The following is a 17192-nucleotide window of genomic DNA, read 5'->3' on the forward strand; positions in this document are numbered from 1 at the left end:
CAGTCGAGTATCTGACTCTTATTTTCAGCTCAGGTCATGATCCCAGGGGTGTGGGATTGAGCCCTGACAGCGCAGAGCCTGCTTGAGATTCACTCTCCCTCTGCCCCTCCCCTGCACACACACTCTCTCTCTAAAAAAATAAAATACAAATATAATCTACCACCTTAAGCAAAAAAAAATTTTGCTACAATAAAAACATTTTTTTCCTTTATAATATTCCTACTCAGAACTCAGCTTTTTAAAAACTTCATTTGAGAGAGCGAGCGAATGAGCAGGGGGAAAGGGCAGAGGGAGAGAGAGAATCCCAGACGGGCTCCACACCCAGTGTGGAGCCTGATGTAGGGCTCGATCCCACAACTGAGAGATCATGATCTGAGCCAATATCAAGAGTCAGATGCTCAACTGACTGAGCCACCTAGGTGCCCTGTATTTTTACTTACTAAGTAAGCCAAAGGAGAGGGAAAAAAAAGTCTACGCTTGCTCAATGCCTTAATAACAATCTCCCAACCCAAAGTCAAGGCTCTTGTGTTTAAACTAGAAAATCTATGTTCCATCTTACTGCCCAACTTGGATTTTGCACTATGTCCAATCTCTTTAGATTAAAATTTCTAATTAGACCTACTTGGCTGTTTTTTTTTTTTCCACTCTTGCCTGGCTCCCCTCGCCCCCATTCCAGTCCCCCCGCATGAGTCCAGCACCTGGGATTCTTCTTATCCAGAGATCTGGACAAACTTCCTTAAAGAACAGCAACTCAGGATAAGTTATTATAACTAGGAATAAGCAATTACTTCTCTTACCATTGGTTCTTTCCTTCCTGGCTTCTTCTGGAGAAAATGTTACTATTTTTTGCCCAAAACAGTTTGGGAATTTACTACCCTTTTGGTTTTTCGGTAGGGTTAGGACTTCAGCTACCACTGGTATCATACAGAATGAATGTCTCAATAACACCTGGAGGTATCATGCTTAAAATAACACTTATGGAAAGACAATAAAGACTGCTAGGAGGAATGACTAATGAGTCGTTAATCATCCTGTCTAAAGCTGATACTATACCTTGTGTATTAAAGACAATTTTCTCCCGAGGAAGAGAAAACTTCCCAGTTCCAGTGGAGCACACATAGACGGCACTCTCAGTATACAGATAAGCAGTCTGGTTTGAAAAGTTTGGGACCATCAGCCGACACATAATCAAGTCTTCAGACTGAAAATTAAAGATTATATTTAATGAGAATTAAATATAATATAAATTAATGAGAGAGAGAGACAGCATGAGCGGGGGAGGGGCAGAGAGAGAGGGAGACACAGAATCCGAAGCAGGCTCCAGGCCCTGAGCTGTCAGCACAGAGCCTGATGCGGGGCTCAAACCCATGAACCTGAGCCGAAGTCAGATGCTCAACCACCAGAGCCACCCCTGTTAAGGCATCATTATTTTTTTTTTTTCATTTTCTTATTTTTTTTCCAATATATGAAATTTATTGTCAAATTGGTTTCCATACAACACCCAGTGCTCATCCCAAAAGGTGCCCTCCTCAATACCCATCAACCACCCTCCCCACCCTCCCACCCCCCATCAACCCTCAGTTTGTTCTCAGTTTTTAAGAGTCTCTTATACTTTGGCTCTCTCCCACTCTAACCTCTTTTTTTTTTTTTTTTTCCTTCCCCTCCCCCATGGGTTTCTGTTAAGTTTCTCAGGATCCACATAAGAGTGAAACCATATGGTATCTGTCTTTCTCTGTATGGCTTATTTCACTTAACATCACACTCTCCAGTTCCATCCACGTTGCTACAAAGGGCCATATTTCATTCTTTCTCATTGCCACGTAGTACTCCATTGTGCATATAAACCACAATTTCTTTATCCATTCATCAGTTGATGGACATTTAGGCTCTTTCCATAATTTGGCTATTGTTGAGAGTGCTGCTATAAACATTGGGGTACAAGTGCCCCTGTGCCTCAGTACTCCTGTATCCCTTGGGTAAAATTCTAGCAGTGCTACTGCTGGGTCATAGGGTAGGTCTATTTTTAATTTTCTGAGGAACCCCCACACTGTTTTCCAGAGCGGCTGCACCAATTTGCATTCCCACCAACAGGGCAAGAGGGTTCCCGTTTCTCCACATCCTCTCCAGCATCTATAGTCTCCTGATTAAAGACACCATTATTAAACAATACTTACAATATTAAACAACTGCTTCCTGTCAGCTGCTTCCACTCTCATTTAGCTAAGGTTGCACAAAGGAACAAATCTAAGATGGCAAACAAAATGCAATGCCTAAACACTGGCTATTTAAAAATATTTCCAAGCCCCACGGATCAATCTCCTAAAAAGATTTGACCCTGCAATGGTTAAGACAAACAACTCGTATGAGTTGAGTTACTCATGAGTATGTTACTGTCATCTGTAATTTACGATAGAAATCTTACCTGAAAAGGTGGATTATACTGAGTGACTTCTACAGTTACTACATCAGACATTTGGTGGCCATTATCTTCTACTGTTATCAGAGAGTAATAGATGAGACATGGATTGTCCGCTGGGTGCCATGCAGCTGCCAAAATCAGGAGCCCATCACTAATCAATGAGAAAGAAAGATCTATAGCTCTTTGGAAAACAGCTTGTCTTCTCATATAGTTAAATATACACTGACCATATGACCTAGCAATCCCACTCCTAGATATTTACCCAAGACAAACAGAAACTTAAGTTCACACAAAAACCTGTGTGCCAATAGGTAGAGTAGCTTTATTCGTAACTGCCTAAAACTGGAAGCTCAAGATCCTTCAGCTGCTGAACTGATGAGCCCTGGTAATTCTACACAGTGTGCCACTACTCAGCAGTAAAAAAGAAGAAACTACTGAATGAATGTCAAATGCATTATGCCAGTCTCAAAAGGCTCGAATACTATATAATCCCACTTATATGGCATTCTGAAAAGGTAAAACTCCAGGGACTGAAAACACATCAATAGTTGCCAGGGGCTGAAAGAAGAGGAGGGGTTGATTACAAAGGGGCACGAAGGAATTCTTGGGGTGACGGAACTATTCCTCTTCTTGACTGTATCCCAAATGAGTGTGCATTTGTCAAAACTCATTGAATTATACACTAAAATGGATGAATTTTACTGTATATAAAATAAGCTCAATAAATCTGACTTAAAAAAACATCAAATTGGGGCATCTGGGTGGGTCAGTCAGTTAAGCGTCTGACTTCAGCTCAGGTCATGATCTCGCGGTCTTTGAGTTCGAGCCCCATGTCGGGCTCTGTGCTGACCGCTCAGAGCCTGGAGCCTGCTTCGGATTCTGTGTCTCCCTCTCTTTCTGCCCCTCCCCCGCTTAAGCTGTCTCTCTCTCTCTCCCTCTCTCAAAAATAAACATTACAAAAAAATTAAAAAATCAAATCATCAAATTCAGGGGTTGGCAAAGCATAACCCTCAAGCCACACTGTGCCCAAGTGAGTTTTTATAAATGAAGTTTTACCGGAATACAGCCACGTCCACCTATTTCTATACTGTCCATGGATGCTTTTGTGCTATCACTGATTGAGTACAATAATTGCAGTGAAGGCCACAATGGCCCCCAAAGCCTGAAACAGCCAGTCTGGGGCCGTTCATAGAAAAGGTTGCCAAACCCTGGCCTAATCTGTTCTTTGAAGTTTACTTTGGTCCAGAAGAAGATTTTGTTTTTAATTGTAATAGTCAGTTACAGAAATCTCCATGTGAAGACAAACCTTTTTCTCTCTTAAAGCTTCTATGTTCCTCTCAAGTCTATCAAAATTGTTGCCCTCAAAAAGAATTAAATGGTCTCTACCCTTAACCCCTCCGGAACTTTCAGTAGTGTTAATTATTAGCCACTTCCATTCAAGTCTCAGAAACATTAACAGGGCGGTAAGCGCCCTCTACTGACAACTAAAAACAAGAAACGGGGGGTGGGGAACCAAACAAAAAAACCAAGAAAGTGGCAGCCAGGGACTCAGTGACACACCACTCCAAACCAAGCAGTCCTAACGTGGCTCTGACTCCTTTTCCACTGTTTTCTTCACCCAATTCCTGAACCTTTATCACTTCTACTTGGACTCTTGAAAGAAATTTAAAAATATCGGTCCAAATTTGTAACATACGGGCAATGACCTGAAGAGCTAATACAGGACATGGAAGAATGTTACGCATAAAAAGGAACTAATGGATTAACGACCTAAATGTGAGACCTGAAATCATAAAACTCCTAAAAGAAAACACAGGCAGTAATCTCTGGGGCAGCAGCTTTAGCAACATATTTATGAGTATGCCTCTTCAGGGAAGGGAAACAAAAGCAAAATAAAGTTATTGGGGCTACAACAAAATAAAAAGCTTTTGCATGAGAAAAGAAACAATCAACAAAACAAAAAGGCAACTCACTGAATGGAATTTTGCAAATAATGTATCTGATAAACGGTCAGTATCTAAAACATGTGAAGACATACAACTCAACACCAAAAAACCCAAAAACCCAATTTAAAAATGGACAGAGGGCCTGAATAGACATTTTTTTAAATGTTTATTATTTATTTTTGAGGAAGACACAGTGTGGGAGGGAGAGAGGCAGAGAGAGAGGGAGACACAGAATCCGAAGCAGGCTCTAGGCTCCAAGCTTTCAGCACAGAGCCCAACACAGGTTCGAACCCACGAACCATGAGATCATGACGTGAGCCAAAGATGGATACTTAACCAACTGAGCCACCCAAGTGTCCCTAAATAGACATTTTTCTAAAGAAGACACACAGATGGCCAACAGCCATATAAAAAGATGCTCAACATTAGTAATCATCAGGGAAATGCATATCAAAACCACAATGAGATAATACCTTACACCTATTAGAATGGCTAAAATCAAAAAGACAAGCATTAACAAGTGTTGGTGAGGATGTGGAGAAAAAGGAGCCCTCATACTCTGTTGGTGGTAATGCAAACCTGGTACAGCCACTATGGAAAATAGTATAGAAGTTTCCTGAAAAATTAAAAATTGAAATACTATATGATCCAATAATTCCACTATTGGGTATTTATCCAAACAAAACGAAACCCTAATTCAAAAAGATATATGCACCCCTATGTTTATTTTATTTTGAGACAGAGAGAGAGAGAGAGAGAGAGAGCGAGCAAGCAGGGGAGGGGCAGAGAGAAAGGAGGACAAAGGATCTGAAGCGGGCTCTGTGTTGACAGCAGTGAGCCCGATGTGGGGCTCGAACCCACGAACCGTGAGATCACGACCTAAGCCAAAGTCAGATGCTTAACTGACTGAGCCACCTAGGCGCCCCACCCCTATGTTTAATTCAGCATTGTTTACAACAGCTGAGATATGGAATCAACCCCAGTGTCCATTAACAAATGAATGGATAAAGACGATGGAATATTACCCAGCCATAAAAAAGAATGAGATCCTGCCATCTGTGACAACATGAATGGAACTAGAGGGTATTATGCTAAGTGAAATAAGTCAGACACAGAAAGACAAATACCATACAATTTCACTTACATGTGGAATCTTAAAAACAAAACAAATGAACAAAAACAAAAGAAGACTCCCCAGAAGGGAGGGGGGTGAGGGAATGGGTGAAATAAAGCGGGCTAAGAAGTACAAACTTTCAGTTATACAATAAACAAGTCACAGAGATGAAAAGTATTGCCAAAACACAACACAAAAAAGGAACCAAGCGAGCTCCTGGAGAATGCAGTCTTAAAAATACCAAGGACGGAGGTACAGTTGGTTACACTGATGATAAGACTCTACGTTGAAGTTACTTTAAAGACTGCCTCAGGGGGCCTCAGTGGCTCAGTCAGTTAAGTGTCGAACTCTTGGTTTCTGCTCATGTCATGATCTCACAGTTCGTGAGTTCGAGCCCCGTGTTGGGCTCTGCACTGACAGTGTGGAACCTGCTTGGGATTCTCTCTCTCCCTCTCTCTCCACCTCTCCTTCTCTCTAAAAATTAACATTAAAAAATAAATAAATAAAAATAAAATAAAGACTACATCACTGGGTGATAAGGAGCGCCGAGTCATGGAGACACATCTAACAGAACTCCTTAGAGAGTGGTGCTAGGCCAGGTTTGACATCTTTAGAAAAACATTGTCACATTCTAAAAACCATGAAGCTGTTTTAGGTAGTAGAGATGACAGAACAATAGATAATGAAAATTTTGCAAACCAGCAAAAATTTAACAAATTTTTATGTGAGTACATACATAATACATTTATGATTTAAAAAATCCAACTTCATATCTAGAATGAAGCTATCTGAGGGGCGCCTGGGTGGCTCAGTCAGTTAAGCGTCCGACTTTGGCTGAAATCACGATCTTGTGGTTCAGTTCATGAGTTTGAGCCCCACGTTGGGCTCTGGGCTGACAGCTCAGGGCCTGGAGCCTGCTTTGATTCTTTGTCTCCCTCTCTCTGCTACTCTCCCACTCGCACTCTGTCTCTCTCTCTCTCTCAAAGATAAACATTAAAAAAAAAAATTAAAATGAATGGAATGGAATGGAATGGAATGGAATGGAATGGAATGGAATGAAATGAAATGATCTGAGGGGAGCCTAGGTGGCTCAATCAGTTAAGGGTCCAACTTCGGCTCAGGTCATGATCTCATGGTTTGTGAGTTCAAGCCCCGCATCGGGCTCTGTGCTGACAGCTCAGAGCCTGAAGCCTGTTTCAGATTCTGTGTCTCCCTCTCTCTCTGCCCCTCCTCGACTTGTGCCTCTCTCTCAAAAATAAATTAGCTTAAAAAAATAAAATAAAATAAAATAAAATAAAATAAAATAAAATAAAATATAAATAAAATAAAAAATAAATAAAATAAAATAAAATAAAATAAAAATAAAATGAATCTGAGTTTTGTCAGTAATAATCTAGTAAAAGAACTTATAAGCCTGCTCACTGAAAATATAAGCCTTGGTTGTAAACCTGGCCAAAACGAACAACAGATCAAGGAGCATCCATAAGCACTGGAAAGGCAAACACTATTCTTTCTTTTTCTTTTTTTTTTTTAAGTTTTTTTGATGTTTTTATTTTTGAGACAGAAAAAGAGAGTGTGAGTGGGGGGGGGGGGGGGGGCAGAGAGAGGGAGACACAGAATCCGAAGCAGGCTCCAGGCAGGCTCTGAGCTGTCAGCACAGAGCCCGACCGGGGACTTGAACTCACAAACCGTGAGATCATGACCTGAGCCGAAGTCAGACACTTAACCGACTGAGCCACCCAGGTGCCCCAACAAACACTATTCTTAAATGAAGAAACATATGCAGACACAGATACTCCATATGGATCACTAGAGGGTCCAGAAGGAGAACAAGAGCCGTGTCTTGCAAACCCCACAAGCATCTTGTTAGCATGACAAAAATGGGGGAAAGGAGCTTGGGGTTTGGCCCAGTACAGCAATTCCTAAGTATGTTTCTCTTTTCTGTTTTCAGCCCACGTCTCCATTCTGAAAAGTGTATGTGGAAACATGTCTGCATCGTATGCCCACGTGGGTTGCGTCCTACCAGCAGTTCTAAATCTCTGAAAGTCTGGTAAAGATAAAGGAAAACAGATAAACTATATTTAATTAAACCATACATGAGAATTCAGTATATACTATTGTTTATACCTCTTTGATAGTTTATATAAGGTTTTCAGAAACTATAAAGAAGGATCTTACTGACATTCTCAAGAGCCTGAGAGAGAAAAATTATACAGCAAAACTATAATATCCTTCCAAGAAATAAGAATTTGTTCTACTAAATTAATTTACCCTAAAACACATAAAAACTGCCTTTAACTTCTGGTAAGTTGTGTTTTGAAGGATTCCAAGTCATACATTGGCACTGATTACGAACTTTCTCATGGACGCCATGTTACGAATGATTTTTAAGTTCCATATGACCTTTGGTATTAAAACTAAGTAAGACAGGATATATTAACTTTATCAGACTAACCTGGGATCTTAAGTACCACTTAGAGCCTTGTTTCTAAGAGGAAATTCACTGGGACTATAAACTCTGAGTTCTAACGTGTATTGCCAAGACAAAACCTCACCCCACCTTCCTTTCTCCAATACAGCCACAAACACAGGCTTACTAAAGCAAAAGATGTGGACAAATATGCCTGGTATCTCCACTGAGAAGAGAAGGAGGACAGCACGGAGCACCCACAGCAGCAGGGAGGGCATTTCTTAGCACGAAGAAAGAGAAGCTCCAGCCATGAGAGCAGGAAAGATGAGTCTTGAACTAGGGCAGGCAAGTAATATAAGAATACACAGCTGAAGGCTGAGAACTGCCTACATTTGTCAAATGAACCAGCATCTCTAGATAAAGAACATAAAATCATTGAGTGAGGTATAACAGTATGAAAGGATTAGCATTAGAAGAACAGATAGCAAGACTGCTCATCATTTTATAATAAACATTATTTTCCCAAACAACGATCTATATTCTTTATGAGACAAACTAACTGCTTACCAGTTCTGCTTCAAATCCAAATACCGAATGTTGACCCCTTCTTTAATAGCTTCGTAGTTACTCTCAGATCCCTACGTGAAAACATCAATAACGTAAGCTCCTGGAGTGTAAGGATTTCTTTTCAACTTTGTATTCCCAGCACCTACTAAACGGTTCAAATAGTTATTAAATAAATAAAAATAATGGATGCATTTTAAAAATTATTAGGTAAATCAGTGAGTTCCACTATTTCTAGAGATTGAATGCGCCCTCTCTGTTTATCTGATGGCTAAAAACAGTGCATTGCATAATGTCATCTAAATAATGAGAGAAACTAGCATTCTCATATAGCCATAAATGTGAATTACAGAAATGAATGTTATTGTTCCTTACCCAAATAGCATCAGTAATGTTTTCCTTCAGAGCTCTGTTTATATCCCAACTATGTGCTTGTTTTTCTGAAGAATCATCTAATTCCCATTTACTGATGTTTGAACTTGTCAGGCTATAAAAACTTGCTCTGTCTCTATCCCAAAGGACACTTGAAAGCTGTATGGAGAGAAGAAAAAGGTTAAGTTTATAGATTTTTTTTAGTTCTAATGTTAATGAACTATTTTTCTGAAATCTAAATTTTATATATTTTGTGAGTATTCTATTAGTAATCTTAGCAGAATTCTTCATTTAGGATTCAAAGAAAGGAGTGATCCTCAAATGGACCTTGAAAGCCAGGTCAGATTTTCATAGGCAGAAATATGAAAGCAGACAGCCCACAAAGAGCACAGTTGGGAGTTAGGAAAGTTGTAAGGTCTTTCAAAGAGCAACCAGCACATTGGAAATAATGCTCAATGTTACAAGTAGAAATAATGCTTAAATGAAACATGAGGGACACACGGCAGAGAGTCGGGAATATGAGTTTGTAAACCTAGTAAGCAAGGGAGATATTCTCAATGGCTTTTGAACTCAAGAGCTGTGTTACAGGAAAGTGAATGTGGCAGGGATGTGTATAGTTAGTTACATGTAGGCAGATTATTTTGCCTTTTCAAGTATACACTTGGTTATGAAGTACAGACGTGTTTTTTTTTAAGATGGGCACACGACTGTTTTGAGCTGAAGCCCTAATTTTCTCCGTTTCTCTTGTCACCATGATTCTGGCCACTAATGGGTAAGGAGGCCGACGGTGAGTGAACGGAACTGGTACCAAGAGCTTAGGGGAAATTTAGCAAGAGTACAGATTAGGGCATAACAATGGAAGCAAAAGACAGGGATGAAAATGAGACATGACAGAAATCAAATCTACAGTATCTGGTAAGTAAGAAGGAGACAGAGACACACACACACACAATCAAGGTTTATACCTGGGTCACTGAAAAAACAGGGTCATGGACAGAAATAAACAGGTCAAAAGAGAAGTTTTATATACACTTTTGGTGTAGAAAATGGGAGAGAAAAAGGAATATGGTCCATTTGTTTTCAGACAGGTCAGGTTTTAGGTTCAAAGAGCATCAAGAAAGCAGATGATGAGAGCAACCTGAAATTAGAAGGGAAGAGCACAGTAGAAAGAAAATGTGCTTTCCATTCTAACGTGCCTGGGCACGGAGTCGTTCCATAACCTCAGGCAGCTTACATGACATCCCTGAGGCCGTATTCTCATTGGCAAACTGGGGAGAAAGCTCTCTACATCATAGGTGATTGTAATTGTTACTCGAGATAACAACTACAGAGCACCCACCATGCTCCATAAATGTGAGCTCCCATCCGCCTCCCTTCACTAGTCCAGAGCCTGAGGCACAAGCCCAGCCAACAGACCCAGATTTGAGTCATCCACACAAACAGCTGCAGTAATGGGAGTGAACACACTTTTGGTTAAGTCTAAAAAGCAAAACTGGTCCTTAAGCACATATATAATTTTACAAAACAGTTTTAATTCGAAGATTCAAAAGAATCCATATGATTTATTTAAGAATATTACAGTTACAGTGTGAGAGGATTAGTATGGCATCTCATTTGATCACAATAAATATGCATCATTGAAAAGATCAAAGGTTTTATTTCATATACACTAGTGTTCATACGGAGGCAATATCAACTTCATAGGAAACTTCCAACTTAATGATTTCATGAAGAAACAGGCTCATAAAACAACGTCATTTCATCAACTTACGATGAGATCAGTACTTGGAGATAAAATCCCCAAGAGAGAAGAAACCTTCCGACCAATTCCTGAAAGCATGCCTTGTCCTTGAGGCAGGATATGTTGATGAATCTTTCCTAAACTTTCAGGTATCAGTCGAATCAGCTGGCTTCCCGATGAGGACAAAATAAAACTTTCTCCCTATGAACAAATATTGTGAAATTCGTTAAGTAAGCTTCTATAACTAAGATGAAGAACATTAACAAAAAATGCTTGATACAGAGATAAATGATCTAGCATCTCCCTTAAAACAGATTTAAAAGAATAAAAAAAGAAAACTTTATTAAAATGATTTACTTATGAATCCATTCACATAATACTACTAATTCTACATAGGAAACCTTCAGTTGCAATTCTGTTTTTTTCATTGAGTGTCTGAATTCTGATTTTTAAATTACAGGTTCATCACATTACAGGTTCAACAAATCAAGTACCACATTTTATTCTTTGGTCGACCTACAGAGTGTATTTTAGCCAACCAGACTTCATAACGTCTAAGGGCTTCAAAGCCACCATCAGAAAATATTTCCGAAAGAAATGAATACCGCTGGCTACTATCCGGATACTGGTATTTCAGAGTCCTAGGAGAAGGGCTTTCCTTTGCCCAACTGTTCAAATCCTAGACCCTTACATTCTTCTCTTGGCTCCTGAATTCCTCTCTGGCCTGTATGGTCTATTCAAAACCCTGTATTTTTAGTTGTTCACATCTCACTTCCAAGTCAAATTACAGCTTTCCAATAAATATAAAAGAATATCTATTGTATACCTGCACTGCTGTTAGGAAACTGTAAGTCTTATCACCTCCTAAATCCACGAAGGTCTCTGTGTAGATGTCTTCACTGGCAAGGCTTGGCCAATAGCGGATGGATCCTTCTCTGGTGGCAACCATGACAGCAACAGCCTTGAAACAAGATCATAACGCTCAGCAATCACAGTAAAAAGAAGTACCCTAAAACTAGCAATCTGGTGACACTGATAAAAAGAAAACAGGGCAATTTATTATTTAAGAGAAATTAGGGGGAAAAAAACCACCTCTTTTTTTGTATTTTAAAAATTATCACATTATAAAATTGACTTTCTTTTCCTTTTGCTGTGCAGTTCTGTAAATTTTAACACACGCAAAGATCCATGTAACTACCACCACAATAAGAATACAGCACAGTTCCATTAACATCCAAAACTCCCTAGTGCTATGTATCCCTTTATGATCAGACCTTTCCCCTATCCTAACCCTGGCGACCACTATTTCCATCATCATAGTTTCATCTTTCTGAGAATGTCAAGCAAATGAAACCATACAGAATGTAACCTTTAAGCACTGTTGATCTCACTCAGCATGTCTCTGAGATACATCCAGGTTGTCACTTGTATCAAGAGCTCATTCCTTTTTACTGCTGAGTACTATTCCATTCTATGGATGAAACCATTCGTTTATTCATTCACTCGCTAAAGGACATTTGGGTTGTTTCCACCTTTGGCTATCATAAACAATGTGATATGAATGCTGTAACATTCATGTACTGTTTTTTGTGTAAACCTAAGTTTTAATTTCTCTGAGGTAAACAGCCAAGAATGGAATTGCTCGGTCAAAACAGCAAGTGTATTTTAACTACTAGAAAGTGAAAGTCAAGTAGCTGTCCCACTTTGCATTCCCACCAGCAAAGCACAATTTCCAGTTGCTCTACATCCTTGTCAGCACTTGCCAGTTCAAGTACTTTGTATTTCAGCCACTGTAATACGTAGTACTGTGATATCTCACTCTAGTTTTGATTCACATTTCTCTAATGACTAATGATGTGAACATCTCTGTGACATCCTTACATCCTCTTTGATAAAGTGTCTGTTCAAGCCCTGTCCCGTTTTTAAATTGGGTTGTTTGTTTTCTTATTAAGCTTTCAGAGTTTGTTTTACATTCTAGATATAAGTCCTCTGTTGGATATATAACTTGGAAAGATTCCCTCCCAGTCTGTAGCTTGTCTCTTCATTTTCTTGTCAGTGTCTCTGACACCAAGTTTCTAATTTTGATGAAGTCTGCCTTATCTATTTTTTTCTTTTATGAATCATGCTTTCGGTGATTTCCCAAAACTCTTTGTCTAACGCCACGTCATGATGATTTTCTCCTGTTTTCTTCTAAACATTTTACATCTAGACCTACGATCCATTTTGAGTTAACCTCTGTATACGGTATGAGGTGTTTTTTTGTTTTGTTTTTTGCCTAAGGATGCCCAATGGTCCCAGCACCATTTGCCGCAAAGACTACCCTTACTTCACTGACTTGCTACTGCAGCTCTGTTAAAGACCAAAGGGACACCTCTTTGTTGATCTGTATCTGCACCCTCTATTCTGTTCAGTTGCCCTTAGGTGTCTACCTCTTCGCCAATACTAGTATCTTGATTCCTGTAGCTTTACAGTTATGTCTCTGAATCAACTTGGATAATGTTGATTGGATAATTCCTCCAATGTTACAACTTCCCTTATTTAAATTAAAAACACACACACACACACACACACACACAAACACATCAAGCATTTAAGTCACCTACCTGAGTAGAATGTGCTTCACCTGAGGTAGCAGAATAAGAGAGAGCCACCAAGTCAGCACTCCAGTGGAAGTCACTTGGTGGCAGCTGAAGCTCTTTGCAAACAGATAACTAAAGAACAAACCCAAACAAAAAAAAATCTTTCACGTCAAATCCGATTCTTTGCATATGCACCCCGACTTCATGATTTCCCTTCCTTGTGCATTTCAGAATCTGAGTCATTGCTGGAAATATCATTCTACAAACGTACTTTTTTCTCACATCTTTTTGATCAGCTTTTCATCAGGCCCTTCAGTCATTTTAAAGCAAAATATTTTAAGAGATATAGAATCAGAAAAACTTAAGAGCTAGACCAGACTCTGAACATCAACTAGCTCAGTATCTTTCTAGACTAAAAAAAGTCTGCAAGACTTAAGAGAAGTCATACTTCCCGTAAAGAAGTATGTAGGCTTCCTATGGAATTTTCCCAGTCTAGTCTTGATTTATTTGACATCTAAAATCAGCATGACTACAGAGCAATTAATTATACCAAGGTGTCTAGAAAATATTTCTTAGCCTCAGCCAAATATCAGGCTCCTGCTGCTAACTCTTCATGGCCCCCAGAACTTTCCCTCACCTATGCTCTTAACTACAAATACTATCTTCTCGGCAGAAGTACAGAGGCCAGCAGACATGAAGAGTTTAAGTAAGCAAGAATCCCCAGGTCCAACAGAACGATGGCCCAGTAACAGTGACCAGTGAGTGGTTGCAAGAGACTATGCCTCATCTGGAACAGACAGGAAAATAGGTTGCCGAGGATAAGTTCCTAGAAACGCAAATGATAATCCCATGCGAGAAACCGACAACTGAAAGTTAAACTAGCAATTGCTAAAATTGGTATCATTTTTTTCCCATTAAACACCATTCAGTAGACTCAGTGAATCATAGTCCTATCTTAGAAATATATAACCTCAGGGGCGCCTGGATGGCTCAGTCAGTTAAGCATCCGACTCTTGATATCAGCGCAGATCATGACACCAGGTTCATGGGATTGAGCCCAGCATCAATCACGTGGGATTGAGCTCTGCACTCAGCATGGAGCCTGCTTAAGATTCTCCCTCACTCTCTCTCTCAAAAGAAAAAAATTAAAAAAAGAAATAAGCTCAGTTCATTAGCTAATGTGGGCAGTATTTATTCTTAAACTTCATTAGGCAGACTGGCATGGCATTCATAACACTCACTAAAAATTTTAATAACATGGATCCTATTTAAAATTATGAAAGGGGAGAAACTTTTTTTCCCAACATAAAAATGTGAATGTATGCTCTGTAATTCATACCACTATGAAAATGCAAATCTAATGAGTAAATTCAGATTGTGTCCTCCAACAACTCTAAAAATTTAGAGTAAAAATTAAGAGCCAACTGGTAATCCTTTCCTCTTCTCCTTCTAGCTTTCTCAAGAGCCATTACCTTAGTAATAGGTGACAGAGCAATCTTCCAAATAATGAGTTTCTCTTTGCAGACCAGACAAGCCCATCCACCTTCATCTATGTGAACAGTCAGCTGATCATCAACTAAAAAAAAAAAGTACATAACTTACATATTTAACCTCAAAGAACGAGTAAGAAAAACTGTAACAAAAAAAAAAAAAGAAACAGAAAAGAAAAACTGTTAAAATTCCTTATACCAAGATCTTCTTTATGGATACATTCTTTATTGAAAAAAAAAAAAAGTAATTACCACAGATAAAAAAGATTCATTCATATGAAAAAAATGCCCTTGAGTAATTCAAGAGTTAGAGTTATTAATATCCAAAACAAGAGAGCCATTTAACTTTGATAACCACTTTTAGCCTTTTAGCCTTTTATATTTTGGCCTTAGGTTTACTATCTTTTAATATTGGCCATAAACAAGTATCTTACTTTCTACAATATTTAGTAACATTCATAATTTTATTTTGATACAGCAATGCAAATAATAATCTCTCTCATTAAATATATAAAGAATTTCAAGAAAAAATTATTCCTTCAAAAGAACATGACTTTCAAATACCTTCTTTAAAAGTTTGATAAATCACTTCATTATACGTAGACATCAAGGGTTGCATTCCATAGTAAGTGACAAAACTAAATTAGTATATTGCTGTCATAAGCACTGGCGGTAAACCTCAGTTAAGTGTGTTAGCCCTGGAAACTTAATTAATTTGAGCTCTGCTCTTTGCCTAAAGCAGGGTAGAAGGGCAAAATAAAAGGCATCAATAATCTACAAGCTAAAATACTAAATCATGCCTAGGCTAAGTGTGGGCTTTTGCTGAATTAGAGTATCTGTTCAATATTTTCATTTCCTGAAAGCAATATAGCAGCTCCAAAGACTCTACTGGCAAACCTGTGGGGTCCCTGACTTAACACACAGCACTTGGTAGGTTTCCATATTCAGAAAAGTTCTTCAAGTTTACACACCCTTAAGTTTACACATCTTGATTTTGAGGGACTCTCTCCTCTGAGGCTGTGTACTATTTGTTATTAACAGTCTGGTGGCATGAACCAGGAGTATGTTAAAAGGTTTAAATACTATTTGAGCTGAAATTTTTAGAGGACTAAAGAAAAATATAATACATGCTATATATAATTAAAACAAGAAAAGTACATGATGGAGGTTACAGTGGAAGTTTAGTTGTCTGAAAACCTCTGTACCTGGGTTCCCAAGGTCTCACAGGCAAGATACGTAGTTCAAGTTGATGAGAAATATTCCTTCTAGAATGGAGTACTTTAAACTTATTTGACCATCATTCACAATATGAAATATATTTTATATCATGATGCATTCACATGTAATTTAAGTAAAACACACAAAACTTATGTAACATTATGACATAAAACGCACTCTGATGTTTTGCTTTCAATTTTTTTAAGTGCTGGCCATGACCACTAAACTGATTTCAGTCACTACCTACAGTTTGAAAAACACTGTTCCAAAAAAATCACAGAAATCTAGAACTGAATCATAAATAAAAATGACTTGGGCAGATCATGGAGGATGCTGTGAACTTTGTTCTGCCAGTCACCCAACCCCTTATCCTTACTGTTGCCTTTCTGACGCTTGCGTGACTGCATCTTCCAAACTCCCACTCTAATTCTCTGCCAACAGAATCTCCTGAAGGTACTTTACGCTGATAACATAAATGTGTACACATAGCCTCTGGGATACTCCAAAGGATCCAGAAATGGAGGTAAGACTTGATCTTACAATAACGTTATTATACCCATACTCATAACATGACAGAGTGGTTATTATACCCATACTCATAACATGACACTCGCAATCAAATTTTGAAATTGGACTGAGTTTTGCATATGCAGTGTTTACGACCACTGAAGAAGTAATCTGTGCTAAAAATGGACTCACTCTGCTTCTCAAATTTATTACATTTTGCAATTCATGGAAAACCAAATGTTACCTGTTTCTACCCCATTTAAGTGAAGGTATACCAGAAAAAGCACAAATTTCAATCTCGGACCCAGGGACAGGCTTCATTCTGAATTGCTAATATAGGCAAATGGAAATGACACTCACCTTCAGCCAATGTTAGGGCTTCCATTACTTTAACAGGGAGAGAAGATCCAAATGTTTTCACATCATAGTTCATAGACTCAGTTACACAGTGGTGTGGCAGTATTCGTGTAGGTGTTCCTCTAAAGAAAAGAGACCATACAACTTGCATCATATTTAAAATTTTCCGTTATGCTTACTTTTATGTACTATTTTCATATAAAGAAAAGATCTTTGATAAACAAGAAAAAAAATGAGCTGTAGCAGTAAAAGAAAACTCTGGCTCATGTGTACTGTGTAAATATATTTTACATTAAAAAAAGACTGACAGGATACAGGAAAATTTGGCTTCTGACTCTTATGCTCTAGTAATCAGATGCATGCTCCGTTCACTTAAACTCTTTATATGACTGTATCCTTCGCTATGTAATACAAAGGTTGGACTAGATCAGCATTTTCCAAATTGTGGGTCACTGTGAGGGTCTCAATTAACATT

The 17192-nt window shown here is 38.7% G+C and overlaps 1 protein-coding gene across 2 annotated transcripts in view; it reads right to left on the minus strand.

The window, feature by feature from the left end:
- NUP133 (nucleoporin 133) overlaps positions 1–17192 on the minus strand; it is a 56384-nt gene that overhangs the window by 36973 nt on the left and 2219 nt on the right. For both annotated transcript variants that reach the window (XM_019419073.2, XM_053910184.1), the window contains exons 2-10: positions 16721–16839; positions 14618–14721; positions 13170–13277; positions 11393–11527; positions 10597–10767; positions 8829–8984; positions 8457–8527; positions 2423–2570; positions 1054–1201 (exon numbers count right to left, since the gene is read on the minus strand). In XM_019419073.2, coding sequence (XP_019274618.1) covers positions 1054–1201; positions 2423–2570; positions 8457–8527; positions 8829–8984; positions 10597–10767; positions 11393–11527; positions 13170–13277; positions 14618–14721; positions 16721–16839 — 1160 coding nt within the window. The remainder of the gene's footprint in view (positions 1–1053; positions 1202–2422; positions 2571–8456; positions 8528–8828; positions 8985–10596; positions 10768–11392; positions 11528–13169; positions 13278–14617; positions 14722–16720; positions 16840–17192) is intronic.

The sequence above is a fragment of the Panthera pardus genome, unplaced genomic scaffold (assembly GCF_024362965.1).
Source record: "Panthera pardus isolate Hobbes unplaced genomic scaffold, ASM2436296v1 HiC_scaffold_22, whole genome shotgun sequence".
In the NCBI taxonomy this organism is placed as follows: Eukaryota; Metazoa; Chordata; class Mammalia; order Carnivora; family Felidae; genus Panthera; species Panthera pardus.